We start from the raw sequence: 14394 nt of genomic DNA, 5'->3' as shown, positions 1-14394 counted from the left end.
AAGCTGCAGCACAGCACTCAATGCAGCTCAAGAAGCTGCAGCACAGCACTCAATGCAGCTCAAGAAGCTGCAGCACAGCACTCAATGCAGCTCAACTACACAGTGTAAGGCGGACCAATACATGCATGTCATTAGCTAAGAATCCTTCATCATGTGTCCTTTCATGTGTTTGCTTTAGCAGAACATCCTCTCTCCTGTGTCTGCTTCAGTGAAACACTCCTTCACAAGTCTGCCTTAGTCTTTCACCTGTGTCCACTTCAGGAAAATGTTCCTTCAAGTGTGCCCCAGCAAAACACCATTCAAAACAACTGACTCTGCAAAGAACACTTAAGTTTCCACTTAAGGGACTAACTGGGAAGAGGACAAAGAGAAGGGACATTGGTTGATGTGGGCAGAAATGAGAAGCTAATGAGGGATGGGTACTATCAGGCTGTGTATACAAGTGTGATATGCCATAATTAAACCTATAATCATGTATAGCTAGCACACGTTAATAGAATATTATATCAAATAGTCCTGATCCAATTATACCACTTTGGGGTATTTGTCTGAAGTAAGTGAAGACAGAAGACAGAATGCCCATAGTTTTTGCAACACTACTCACTGTAGTGAGGTATGGAATCTATCAGCCTTGGGGCCTGTCAACTGATGAGTGATTCACACACACACACACACACACACACACACACACACACACACGGTCAAAGTCAGCCATGAGAAAGAATGAAATTGTGTTATTTTCAGGAAAATGGATGGCACTTCAGGACATCATGTTAAGAAAAAAAAAAGGATGAAGAAGAAAAGAAAGAAAAGGGGAAAAAAGAAGAAAAAAAGAACAAGTTTCATATGACTCACCCACAAGTGAAGTAGAGAGATTATGACCATACAGATGAAAATATTCAAGTTTAAACAGAGTTGTAACCAATAGAGTAATGACCTGTAAGCGGTAGCTCACAGCTGTACTCTCAGTGTTTGGGAGGCTGGGAAAGGGGGATGATGAGTTTGAAACCAGCCTGGGCGGCATAGTGAGTTCTAGAGTAGCCACAGAGTGACACCATCTCAAACAAAACAAAGCACTAAGTAAAGTTGGCATTCCAGAATTAAAAGAAATAAAACTCTGTAAATAAACACTGAGTGTATGGGTTTACCAGCAAAATATAAATTAATGAAGTTATCTAATAGTCTGATGGTATAATAACATTTGGGAAGCTGAGGCAGGAGTATAACGGTTGGAAGCCAGCCTAGACTGTTGTTAACTTCATTTCCGTTGCTGGGATGAAATATTAACAACAACAACAACAACAAATTAGAAAAGGTTTGGGGATAATCTTCTGGGTGCTGTGTAAAAGAGTCATCTGTCAGGGGCTGGTGAGATGGCTCAGTGAGTAAGAGCATCGACTGTTCTTCCCAAGGTCATGAGTTCAAATCCCAGCAACCATATGGTGGCTCACGACCATCCTAACGAGATCTGACTCCCTTTTCTGGGGTGTCTGAAGACAACTACAGTGTACTTACATATAATAAATAAATAAATAATTCTAAAGAAAAAAAAAAGAGTCATCTGTCAATAAAGATCTAATGGTCAATAAGTTGAGGCAAGGTTAGAAGGCCAGAACTTCTTTCAGAGAGAGGCAGGGGACTTTCCAGCAGGACAAGGAGGAAACATAAGACCAGGAGAGGAAACCGGCACATAGCCTCCATCGGGTTAGAGTAAAAGACATAATAAGTTAGGAGGTGGTCGGGGAACTAGCCTAGCTTATGGCCTAGGTGTTTGTAAATAATATTAAACATCTGAGTTGGTTCTCCCCTCACCCCCACCCCAGTAGTAAGGCGTGGGTGGAAAAGCCGGAAGCTATAGAAAGGTTTATTTGGCTTGTGCAGCTCTAGGTTACTGCACGTCATTGCAGGGGGGCAAGGCAGGAACAGCTTGAAGCCCCCCACCACACTGGGAGGCAGGAGCAGAGAGAGGCAGAGTGGATGCACCGCTTCCTTGGCTCCCTTATTTTTTTCTCTTGATTCTCATACAATTCAGGGTCCAGCCCATGAAACGGGGTGCTTGTCTCACCTCAGTTAACCCTTTTCAAGCATGTCCGTAGGCCAACCTGAACCAGACTCTCTTCCTAGGTGATCGAGTCAGATTGACAGGCGAAAGAGTCCACCATGACAGTACAGGGAGGTCTAGGCTGGGCTGTGTAGAGAGCCTGGGAACCCTTGTAAGTGAGTCTGAAGAAAACACCCAAACTCGAATGGTGACTCAAAAACAAACAAGGGCTGGAGGGACGACTCAGTGGTTAAGAGCATTTGCTGCTCTTGCAAAAGGCGCTGATTTGACTCCTAGCATCCATTTGCTTACAACCATTGTAACCACAATTCCAGAGGAAACAGCACCCTCTTCTGGCTTTGAAAGATACCACACACATCTCCTGCAGGCAAAACCCCCATCGTACAAAATGAAAATACATTTTGAGAAGCAATGTTAGTAATTACTATTATTTTAGTACATATTATTTTATTATATGTATGGATGCAGCATGTGAGTGGCTAGTGCCCACACTGCAATAGGATGTCAGACCCTATAGAACGGGAGTTACAGATGGTTAGTAGCCACCAAGTAAGTTCTGAAAATCAAATCTGGGTCCTCTGGAAGAACAGCTGTCTCTCCAGCCCCAAATAAACAAACCTTAAAAAAAAAAAAAGGCACAGTGACACGGGACATGTTCAAATAGATGGCAAACAGGGCTGGAGAGATGGCTCTGTGGTTAAGAGCACTGACTACCTTCCAGAGGTCCTGAGCCACATGATGGCTCACAACCATATGTAATGGGATCCGATGCCCTCTTCTGGTGTGTCTGAAGATCGCTACAATGTACTCATATAATAAATAAATAAAATCTCTTTTAAAAAAGGGTTGTATACACTAGAGGAAAATACAAGAAGGAAATACAAGAGAATATTAGGCAAAAATAATATTCAGACAAATAATGTCTGGATTGTATAGAAAAGAGCCTCTGTGGGGAGGGGAATCCTGGTCCCTGGGCTGGAAAGTTCACGGTAGAGGGTGGGATGTGCCAGGTAGGGACTGAGGGAGGCTGGGAGAACCCAGAGGCTATGTCCTCTTTAATATTTTAAATATGCACCTCAGCCAATTGTCCTGGGTCAGAACCTCAATATCAATGTTTTCTCGTGTGTGGAATCTGGGTATGTTTGTATGTGTGTATTAGGTCAGGAAAGTAGAAAGGAGCCCATAAGGAAAGACAGGCTCTTTAGGGACCGGGTGAAGGATTAGAAGGTAATAGAACATGTGTCAGTGGAAATGCACAGGGTCTACTTAGGGAGGAAGGAAAGTAGCAAGAGGAAGCAGGAAGACAGGGAAGGGCACTGAGATGGGCACCCGTGAGGGCAGAGTAAAACGACATCTAGGGATGAAAAGGCCGAAATGAAACCCATTGTTTTGTATGCTAGCTTGAGGGGGCAGGGGAATTCCTCCACTGCCTCTAGTTCACAGTGGATTCTTTTTTCTTTTAATACAAGGTCTCTCCGTAGTTCAGGTTGACCTGGACTCAGGGTGTAAGCCAGAATGGCCTTGTACTGGAGGCATTCCTTATGTTCCAGCCCTCTGAATACTAAGATTCTCTCTCTCTCTCTCTCTCTCTCTCTCTCTCTCTCTCTCTCTCTCTCTCTCTCTCTCTCCCCCTTCCTCCCTCCTTGTTCACCACCACCTAAGTGCCTGGTGCCCTCAGGGCTAGAAGAGGATATCGGATAGTTTGGAACTGGAGTTACAGATGACAGTCAGCCACCACGTCGGTGCTTAGATTCGAACCCGAGTGCTATAAACGTGGGCCATCTCTCCCCTTGGTTTGTATCTTTTCTACCTTTTATTGACTGTAACGGGGTAAACCACTGTATCTCATGCAGCGGCTTCTTATCTATCAAACAGGTTGATAATGCCTGCTCCATTGGCCGGCTTTGAGAAGTAAAGCAGTAAGAGAGCTTGGGTCCAGGGATTCTTCAAGCCTTGTTTTGGATACTGATCAAAAAGCACATGGTAACCGGTCCTGGTGCTCGTCCCACACGGCCTGCTCCTCCTGAATTGTCAGAATGCTGGGATCTAGGCATCCCTACTGCAGTGGGATACGGGGATGCGGCGTTGTGCATTTCTGTCAGTCTTGACGGCTACTAGCCTGAGTCCAAACCCGAGGAAGAAGCGGGCAGGAAGAAGAGAGGCGTGGCAAAGGACCACTTCCGCTTCCGGTGACGCTAGCGCTTTCATTTCTTTCGGCTGAGGTGACTAAGATGGAAGCGTTTTGGGAGTCACGGGCTGGCCACTGGGCTGGGGGTCCGGCTCCGGGGCAGTTTTACCGCATCCCGTCCACCCCCAGCGGCCTCATGGACCCGGCGTCCGCGCCCTGCGAGGGGCCCATCACTCGGACCCAGTGAGTCGCGCTCTAACCGCGCCGGGAATGGGCGGCGGGCCGGGATGCGCGGGCGGCAGCAATCGGGGCGCCGGCCTCGCGCTCAGGGACCCTTTTCACGCCTCAGGAACCCCATGGTGACTGGGACATCGGTACTCGGGGTGAAGTTCGACGGCGGAGTGGTGATTGCTGCAGACATGCTGGGCTCCTACGGCTCCCTGGCTCGTTTCCGCAATATCTCTCGTATTATGCGGGTCAACGACAGCACTATGCTGGGTGCGTCGGGAGACTACGCGGATTTCCAGTATTTGAAACAAGTTCTCGGCCAGATGGTGTAAGTCGCCTCCAAGTGGAGCGGACAACCTTACGTTTATTATTCCTGTAGGTGGGGTGGAGGAACTTGAGACTTTGGGTAATTGTTGAGACATCTGTGAATGTTTGGAATACTTTCTCGCATGGTGGGGGGGGGGATCTTGGATTGTAGAATTGTGTGTAGAACAGGGAGTGGGGTGGGGAACCTGAAGAATCATTGCTTTCTCAACCAATTGTATTTAAGGATTGATGAAGAGCTGTTGGGAGATGGACACAGCTATAGCCCCAGAGCTATTCATTCATGGTTGACAAGAGCCATGTACAGCCGCCGCTCCAAAATGAACCCCCTGTGGAACACCATGGTCATTGGAGGCTATGCTGATGGAGAAAGGTGTTTGATAACTTCCTTGACGGCCTAACCTAGCACCTATGTAGTGTCTCTGCTGTCTTTAAACAGAATGGTTCTTTACACTTCTTTTGGTATTTGTGCTTGTGTACTACAGTGTGTGTGTGTATCTCTTCTGCATTGTGGATTCTAGAGACCAAACTTGGGTCTTCAGGCATGCTGGCAAATGCTCTCCCTGCCAAGCCATCCTGGACACAGCTAAGAAATAGAAGATTAAGTTAATTCTTTGGTGTGTTTGTCCCTCTAGCTTTCTCGGTTATGTGGACATGCTTGGTGTAGCTTATGAAGCCCCTTCGCTGGCCACTGGTTATGGTGCATACTTGGCTCAGGTAAGTAGTGGGCCAGCAACAGGGAGAAGAGAAATAGAAATGAGAAGGTGATGTTAATCTCTTTCCCTTAGAATTCTGATAAAGAGACAGGCTGGAGTCCTAATGTTGGGCAGCTGGTTTTCTTTGTCTAAGGAGAATACGTTTACATTACCTTCCAGTGACAAGAAACAGCCTTGGAATGGAAATGGTGGCAGCCCTAGGCCTTCCCACTTCTAAGAGAGTCTTAGCTGGGCATGGCGGCACATAGCTGTAATGCACAGGAGGCTGAGGCCAGGAGGACCACGTCCCAGGCCAGTGTAGGCTGCATAGCAAGACTCCATTTCAAACACAAAACAAGTCACTTGCCAAGGCCGACAGGCAGCCTGGGGTCACCGTGGTGGAGGTGACCAGCACCTAAGAGCTGTTTTCTCACTTCTGCATGCATGTGCACATACCTATACAAAAGATCTAAATGTCAAAGCCAGCACCCAGTTCTTTTGAAACAGTGGGTAGAAAACTCATTCACTTCGGTGCCTGTTTTCATGGGTTAGAGTAGGTTGCCTTCTGTTAAACTAGTCTAATTTCTCCAGTGTTTTGTCTGCCTCTGTAGCCTCTGCTTCGAGAAGTTCTAGAGAAGCAGCCAGTGCTGAGTCAGACTGAGGCCCGGGAGCTTGTGGAGCGCTGCATGAGAGTGCTGTACTACCGAGATGCCCGTTCGTATAACCGGGTGAGAAATGGGCTGGAAGGTACAAATTCTGGAGCCAGGCATGGTGGCACATGCCTTTAATCCCAGTACTCGGGAAGCAGGGGTGGGTGGGACTCTACATTTGAGGTGAGTTTGGTCTACATAGTGAGACCCTGTCATTGCACGCTTTTTTTTTCTTTCAGTTTCAAATTGCCACTGTAACAGAAAAGGGTGTTGAGATAGAAGGACCACTGTCAGCACAGACCAACTGGGACATTGCTCACATGATCAGGTAATTAAGCTACAGTAAGAAATGGGTGACAGGGGGAAGCTCTTGGTTTTCACAGAACTGGCTCATCTGGAGGGCTCAAGCAGAAACTCCGTGTGGGTGGTTTCGGAGGGAACCTCCCCAGGTTGGGGGCAGGGGGAACTTTTCAGGTGGGTGATCTTGGAGATGGGGAGCTCCTTCAGAAATTGATGCCTTTATACGCCTTCATTTTCCCTAAAATGTTTCTCTTTTTTTAGTGGCTTTGAATGAAATCCAGATGAAAGTGTTGAAGCTTTGCTCTTCTAAACGTGACTGTAGTTGGCTCGAAGGCAGACTTTTGTAAAATAAATCAGTCGTTTGAAGTGTTTGCTGAGTTGGGTTTTGTGTTTTGAAACAGGATCTCACTATGTAGCCCAGACTTGCCTGGAATTCGGAAATCTGCCTCCCAAATGCTAGAGGTAAAAGCTTCTGGCATAACTGGCAATTCAGTTATGGTCACACCAAGATCTCAGCTACCAAGTACTGCTTTGTACCATGTCCGTGCTGGTTCCTGGAGAGAACCATTTAACTCTTAATGTGTGTACCCAGAGGTTGTCTTTCTCAATTATTCTCCATTTTATTTTTTTGTTTTTTGTTTTTGACATGGTTTTTATGAACCTGAGCTCATCAGTTCAGCTAGACTGACCGGCCATCGAGCCATAGGGGTCCTGTCTGCTGGCCTAAGCACTGGGATTGTAAGTATGTATGGCACAGCACATGATGCTGAGTGTTGAACTCAGTCCTTATGTCTGCAAGGCAAGCACTTGACTGAGCCATTTCCCTGCCCCTTCACTGAGGCTGGCCTCAGACAGTCCTTTCTGCCTCAGTTTCTTAAGTGTGGGATTACAGGTGGTGATGGGGGACATACACTTATCAAGTATAGGATTCTTCTGCCTAACAATAGAGATTGTCATACAGTTTTTGTAGGTTTATGTTTGATAACACATTGGGCTTATACAATATTCTCATTTTTCTCTCATGTGCTACATTTTTGTTTGGGAGGGGGTGTTAATGATGGCTGCAAACCTGACTTTGGTTAAAATGCAATTTCAGAGACAGGTATGAGGTATGTATGTAGCAGAGCTACTGTACCAGGGTGGTACTCAGCCAGCCCCTACACCTACACACGTAGCCTCACATTCAGTAGACACTGAGTACAAACATCTAACTGATGTTTATTGTAATCCTAGCACCTGGTTCTTTGAAAGCATTAGGAAACCCTGAATGGGGAGCTGCAGAGATGGCTTGGCACCTAAGAGGACAGGCTTGACCTGAGTTTGTGTCCCAAGCATCTCATTGCAATTTCAGGGGACATCCGATGACGGGCCTCATGAGCGCCCGCACTTGTATACATACTCGTACATACACATAACCAAATAAAATCATTACAAAAACTTTAGTGGGGCTGGGAGGTGACTCAAGTTGCTAAAGCACTTGCTGAGTGTGAAGACCTGAATTTGAATCTCCAGAACCCACGGAAAAGCTGGACAAAGTAGCTCAAGTGTTTGAAGTCCCAAATGGTACATCGAGGCGGGAGATGCCTTGTAAGCTCAAGGGCATAGCAAACAAGAACAGAAGTCTCTTGAGATGTGGTAGTGAGTGAAGACTGAGAACCTACACTTGTGCCTGTATTCACACATGCACCTGAAAGCCCAGGTTTAATCCCCAGATGACTCAAGAGTTGTCCTGACCTTTGTGCATGATTTAATGGTATGAGGTACCAACAGTCAATACACAAAAACAAAAATGAATTCTGAGTGTAGCTGTTTCAGTTGGAAGTCAGTCATGTCCTATCCCTGGGGTGGTTTTAAACCCTGATTTAATTTATTTTTGCATTTTGGTGTTTTCCAAGACAGGCTTTCTTTGTAACTCAGGCTGACCAGGTACTCATTATAACCAGGCTGGTCTCAAACTCAGAGATATACCTGTCTCTGCCTCCCAAGTGCTGGGATTAAAGGTGTGCGCCACCACCGTCCCACTGAACCTTGATTTCTAAAAATGACAATCATGGGTCTTCTGAGTGACACTATCCAGCGAGGCACAGACAGCTGCAGACAAGTTCACACAAAGAAAATCTCGGGTGTTCAATTGGGAACTTTGATATACTTAACACAGAAAGTTGTCAATAAATACATGTTTATTGATTAAACTGAATTATAAAAAACAAAACCAAAAAAACTTCCTTCTACTACTAAGCCATGCAGGCAGAGTCCACAAAGACAACTTGCTTGCCAAAACCCAGCCGATTCACGGTTACCATGATCTTTAAAAAAAAAAAAAAAAAAAAAAAAACCAAAACAAACAAACAAAAAACAAAAATTACCCATCCAAAGTCAATGTGCAGAGGCCAGGAACCCAGCTCTGCTAAGGCTGTGGCTGCTGCAGAGACGACCAAAGAGGGTTAGGCTGTAGATTGAAGTGAACATTTACAGTTCTCCAGCTTTCTCAAAGGCAGGTTGGCTTTGAAGTGTAGTCCGTCACCAATAAAATGGCATTTCGCAAAAAGCTGGGGTGCAGCCCAGGTGGCTCCTCTGTTCAGATCTCCAACGCCATGGGTTTAGAGCAGGCCAAACTTCCGGGATCAGTCCTGTTCACTGTGTGACAGTGTGCTGGGAGTTATAAAGACAAAACAAAATCTGCAGGGAAAGAGCACTGGTGGTCGGTCACACGCCACACCTGTGCCACCAGGCGGGCCCACGCCACACCTGTGCCGCCAGGCGGACACGACTTGAGTATTTCCCAGTCTATGAAAGCCTATTCAAAGGGGACACATAGAAAAAAGTATAAATCCACTTCCTCTCATTTTATTAAATGCTCCACTTATGTACACTTTAAAGATGAACCACTTACACGCTTGTGCAAGCTGCCTCCTTGGCTCACAGGAGGAAACTCTGAACGCCTCAGGATGGACAAGAACGGTGTGGCTGTGGGAAAGGTAGACTTGGTGTTTGTTCTCCTCTATGATACAGTACATTTTGGTTTATCACCATGATAAAAAAAAAATCCCTCATGCAAACTGTAGAAAAATTTTCCTTGAAGTTGGCAGTGAAAAATAAAGATTCATGTCTTTCTCTGTGCACACCTCTATGCTTTTCACATCCGTTTCTTCTCTGAATATGAGAGGAACAGGAAAGCCACGTGTAAGCAGGAGTTGAAGCAGTCTGTCTTTTGTTCAACACTTAACATATGCCAGTTATACCTGTGATGAGCAGGTGTGCTGACAGCGAGCTTAACAGGACAAGTTCAAGAGAGCAGGGGCTCTGCCAGAGGGCTTGTTGAAGACAGAAACTAGGAATGTCTTCCACCTGAACACTCATCACCTCACTCGTACCTCTGCTTGCCAGGGACACATGTGCTCCTTTGTCCAGAGTGAAGGATGATGTGTAAAATCAGGAAAGGGGTCAAGGGTCACGAGTGCAAAAAATATTGTTTCTGTTATATTTTGGTGGAGGGTGGTCAGGACAGAAAAATCTATCCATTCTGGATGTTTCAAGGTGGTTCATGCACTTTTTAAAGCCACAATTTTATATCTAGAGCTGCTGAAGAAACCAACACCTCTGGAGAGGGAGGGGAATGGAGGAGAAGGAAAGAGTTCAGTGGGATTCATTTTTCATTTTCATTTTTATATAAAAGTGTTAAGACCACAATGAAAAAACTTATCCACATATGTAATAAGTCAGTTTGTCAGCTACATATTCTTTCTTTCCATCTGCAGCAAAGTTCTCATGTTAACAATGATTAGATAGTATCATGCCCAAAGACATTGGCCACACAGTAAAACAAACAAAACCCAGAAATACTATGATACAATTGAGGTAAACGGGGAAACGAAACTTAATATCTGTCCACAAAGGATTGTTTTCCTAGATTTTTGTCAGAAAAATAGCAAACACAGTGATTTAAATTAAAGAAGAAAAAAAGGGTCACAAAAACATGTTTTTAGCAGGAGTAACCAATGGGCCAGCTCCTCGGCTCAGAACTGATCACTACCGGTGTTCCTAGTAACCCACAATTCACAGGAAGAGTCAACGCTGGGAGTGGTGGCATAAAATTGAAACTATAAACCAAGTGCCCCACTGGTACCCATCTTGTCTAAGCCCCTCTAACCTTCCTCAACTTTCCTTCCCGACTCCGTGTGCTTCCATAGCCTCAGCACCTAGATCTCCATCAGATCAAGGTCAGCTTCCTCAAAGCCATAGAAAGACTCCGTCTCACTTTCCCCCTCAAAAAGCTGGTGAAGGCTTTCAGGCTCGACTGTCTCTTCAGGAGATGACCTGGGTCGGGGGGCAGAGGCTGAGTGCTCCTCAGACTGTTCTCCATTTAGCTTTAGCTGCTCCTCTAGGGAGGCAATGAGCTCCTCCTGCATGTCAGCGTTGCGTGTGGGTGAGTTAACGTTGCCATCGGGACCTGGCAGAACACTAGCCACAAGGAAGGACCGCTGAACTAGCTCTGGGGAGTCCCCAATGACACCCAGCACCTCACCCAGCCAGACCAACACCAGCTGAAGCAAGACATCAGAATCACAAGCAGCATCTGCCATTTCCCGAGCCTGTTCCTTCCACTTTTTGTGCAGGAAGTTCTTAACAGTTCGTTTGATGCATACATCTAGTGGCTGGATTTTGGAGCTACAACCGGCAGGGACTACCGCGGGCAAAGTGCTAGAGGCACTGAGCAGGGCCAGCACCTCCTCTGACAAGTGAGTGCGATGGCAGTCCATCACCAACATGCTTTTGCTGTGCTGACAAGCTGTGTGCTTCTTCCATACACGGGTCGACCAAAGCTCCATGATTTCGTCGTCACTGTAGCCACTGTCTTTGGCCTCTAGTAAAATAGAGTCTGGTACATTAGCGAGCCGATTCGCTTGTCCTCGGAAGAAAACCAGGGTGGGGAGGACAGTGCCATCTGCTAGGATAGCCAGCACGACGTCACACCAAGGCTCCCCTGTGCCCACTGTCTGCAGAGCGTTCTCCTTTCGGTCATCACTGCTCAGCACCTCTGTGTCCAAGAACAAAGAGATCTCATCAATAGCCACAATCATAGACAACGGTAAGTCCTGATTGTGAATCTGCCGCTGCACAAACTCAATGAAGAGTCCAGCATTTTCTGCTACATGCTTCGGTAACGTGTGGGCTACAGCTCGCCGGGCATGGGGAGTGAGGTGGTGCCGAAGCATGAAGCGCACAGCCCACTCATAGGAGATCTTAAATCCCCCTTCCAAAGAGCGTCCAATTTTGGTGGCCTTCTGAAACAAGGTCTCTTCATTTACAGGGAGCTGCTGCTCTCTCTGGATCAGCACCCATTCAGCCAGTTTTTCTTCTGCCTCAAAGCTGAGATATTTGCCCTCTAAGTTCTCTCCCTGAGAGGCCTGGAAGCGTCGAAGCCAACGACGGATTCGCCGCTGGGGGTTTCGAAAATGTTCAGCCGCCTGTTCAGTGTTGCAGCACAGGGCAAACAGTACAACCCGAAGCTTCTTCACAGACAGCTGCTCTTTCTTGCCAACCCCACTGCCACCTCCACCACCTGATGCTGGCTCAGGATCCTGGGTGACAGGGCTTCCTTCTTCCTGTTCACTGACATTCAGACACTCAGTCCCCTCTGTGGCCAAGGGTGGCAGGGCGGAAGGCTGTGGGTGAGTGGGGGTTGCTGGTGGGGTTGCAGTTGAGGCTGGGGATGGAAGTGCCTGGAGCACAGGCCCTGCCAGTTCTTGGGGCTCCGCTGGGGTGGCTCCTACAGGCTTCACAGTGGCAGCTTTGTTAGGGACAAGGGGAGGTGGAAGATATGTATTCTTCATGCTCCGGTCGAACACTCGTTCAGGAGCCTGGCCAGACCTAAAGGAATGGGCATGGGAGCAGAGAGCAGAAATGTCAGTTACACTTCAGGAGTTAAATCATAGGATTAGGAAGAACAGACATTGTGCAAAGTGTACATGAAATGAGCATTACCTCGAGTGAGACATCCAACTGAGCCCTGGGGAAATGAGATTGGAAAAAAGTGGTTAGCTCATGGGGGAGAAATGAAAAGCATTCCATAGACATATCTTGAGATTTCAACATGCTACCCATTTAATAGGCTCTTCCTATAGCCAGCCTTCCCAGGTTAGAATGCTTACAGTCTGCTATAGTGTGCATCTAAACAGTGAATGGGTGAGGCCAGAGAAAGATGCTCCTCCTGGTTCATACAGTATGACATCTTACCCCCCAGTCCCAGTTTCCCCTTCTTACCCCGTGGTAAGATGTTGCTAGATCTGTGGGAGGGGTTGAACACTAAATGCTTGGCCATGGCATCTCCCACGGAGGTAGCAAAGGTACACGAAGTGCAGGCCAGCTTGATTCCACTGTGGGAAAAGGAGAGAAGAGGACCAAGAGTGTATTAGATACAAATAGCGATAACACTAAACAAAGTTAAACTTTGAGGTTTAATATGGGAGTGAGTCACATAACCACTTTATATAATAAAAGACTTGATATTATTAATAAAAGAGCACCAGGAAGTGTTTTTATTACCTTACAGAATTTTTAAACAAAGCCAAATACTTGGGACTTTTCCGCGGAACATGATTGCTGAGAAAGACAAAGAAGCAGAGAGTTACAACCAATGACAATGTCCAGCCAAAGAGATACCTTCACGATCCACACTAGTTTGACCATCAGGCTTCTCAAACTTCAATATAAACACAAAATAACTGGAGGATCAATTACAATTCACAGTTTAATTCGGTCCTAGATAAAAATGTCACTGGGAGGTCTGTTCTTTTCTGAGGTGACGTGGAGGGAGTGAGGATATGGGGTAGAGGGGAGGTTGGGGGGAAAATACTAGGGGGAGGGGAAACTGCTGTTGGGATGTAATATATGAGAGAATTAAAAATATAAAAAAGGATCAGCATTTCTAACAAGCTCCCATCCAAAGCTCAGGCTCCACTTGTAGTAGGGAGACCATAGGGGATTATGTAGCGCAGACTAACAGAGCCAACTCGATATGGTTTGCTCCTTTACCTTCTGAGAAGAGATGGACACACAGCTTTAAAGTTGAAGAAAAAAACAAAATAGAAATGGGAGGGAATTAAATAAGTTTTAGACTCCAAATTAGAAATCCTGGTTTCTCATGACTTACTTGATCATGTGATTGGCGTAAGCTCTAGAGCAGCAGGTGCTGTATCGACAGAGAGAACAATGCACATAGGTAGGGAAATGATTAGGGAAATCTGGAATCTCAAAGCTGCACTCCAGACATGTCTGCCGGCCCATGACGCTCCTGTCAAAAACAAAAATGTCATTACTCCCTCAGGTATCACCAAAGCGTAAGATTTTGACCCTGAAAAAGATTGTATCTGATTTCTTTGGCTATTAGGAATACCCTGCCCAGATAGTCCCCACCCGCCTATCATTTAGAAGGAGGCACTGACATTTTCCTAACAGCTCTCTTCTGGATATTGCGCTGGACAGGAGGATAAAGGAAGACAGGTAGGGGGTCAGTGGAGGTCAGCGCTGCTGCCTCCTGCAAGGTGCCAGAAGGTGCATCATTTGAAGACACAGGAACAGTTCTCGGCTGTCCCCGGGAAGCCCGGATTGTCACCTGAGAACCAAGGGAAGAAGAGTCAGTTAGATGGCACTCACAGGAAACCTCAGGGTGCTGTCCATCCCTCCTCCTCCTCTCCCGCTTCTGTGACAGCAACTCTGGCAGACTCTTACCTTGGTGCCTGGTTTCAAGCCTTCCAGCTGCTTAGGCTTACGGAAGGTTTTATGGTGCTGCAGCTTGTGTTCAATTTTGTCCTTGGCAAAGAGAAACTGCAGCCGGCATTTGTTGCAGTGATAAACATTTCTCTTCTGAAGTGAAAAAAAGCAAAACAGACAAGAATCACTTAAAGGTTTCTACTGAATTAAAATCAACACCACTCTTCTTTCTTTCTGTTGAGAATTTAATAAGAATAAGAAAAGAAGCCGGGCGTGGTGGCGCACACCTTTAAT

At 46.3% G+C, this 14394-nt stretch overlaps 2 protein-coding genes across 7 annotated transcripts in view; one reads left to right on the top strand and one right to left on the bottom strand.

The window, feature by feature from the left end:
* Nucleotides 1–4249: 4249 nt before the first annotated feature.
* On the top strand, nucleotides 4250–6758 carry Psmb4 (proteasome subunit beta 4). The gene is made up of 7 exons (XM_021195998.1): nucleotides 4250–4433; nucleotides 4540–4746; nucleotides 4969–5115; nucleotides 5378–5459; nucleotides 6049–6165; nucleotides 6327–6415; nucleotides 6649–6758. Exons 1-7 carry the CDS (start codon nucleotides 4294–4296, stop codon nucleotides 6659–6661), a joined length of 795 nt encoding a protein of 264 aa, XP_021051657.1. The 5' UTR covers nucleotides 4250–4293; the 3' UTR covers nucleotides 6662–6758.
* Nucleotides 6759–9426: 2668 nt separating this feature from the next.
* Nucleotides 9427–14394, bottom strand: part of Pogz (pogo transposable element derived with ZNF domain) — a 46905-nt gene continuing 41937 nt past the window's right edge. For all 6 annotated transcript variants that reach the window (XM_021195335.2, XM_021195336.2, XM_029537293.1 and 3 more), the window contains 7 exons: nucleotides 14119–14253; nucleotides 13833–14002; nucleotides 13541–13681; nucleotides 12934–12990; nucleotides 12652–12764; nucleotides 12373–12397; nucleotides 9427–12258 (listed from right to left, as the gene is read on the bottom strand). In XM_021195335.2, the coding sequence (XP_021050994.1) occupies nucleotides 10587–12258; nucleotides 12373–12397; nucleotides 12652–12764; nucleotides 12934–12990; nucleotides 13541–13681; nucleotides 13833–14002; nucleotides 14119–14253 (2313 nt within the window). In that variant the 3' untranslated portion in view covers nucleotides 9427–10586. The remainder of the gene's footprint in view (nucleotides 12259–12372; nucleotides 12398–12651; nucleotides 12765–12933; nucleotides 12991–13540; nucleotides 13682–13832; nucleotides 14003–14118; nucleotides 14254–14394) is intronic.

This window comes from Mus pahari, chromosome 4, assembly GCF_900095145.1.
Source record: "Mus pahari chromosome 4, PAHARI_EIJ_v1.1, whole genome shotgun sequence".
Classification (NCBI taxonomy): Eukaryota; Metazoa; Chordata; class Mammalia; order Rodentia; family Muridae; genus Mus; species Mus pahari.
The sequence above is the reverse complement of the archived record's forward strand: the minus strand, read 5'-3'. Positions and strand labels throughout refer to the sequence as shown.

Bases quoted from the DNA above. Each gene is read 5' to 3' on its own strand.
- Psmb4 (XM_021195998.1), top strand. From the start codon at position 4,294: ATGGAAGCGTTTTGGGAGTCACGGGCTGGCCACTGGGCTGGGGGTCCG. The intron at 4,434-4,539 runs GTGAGTCGCGCT...TTCACGCCTCAG, and splicing joins GGGCCCATCACTCGGACCCA to GAACCCCATGGTGACTGGGA. The intron at 6,166-6,326 runs GTGAGAAATGGG...TTTTTCTTTCAG, and splicing joins ATGCCCGTTCGTATAACCGG to TTTCAAATTGCCACTGTAAC.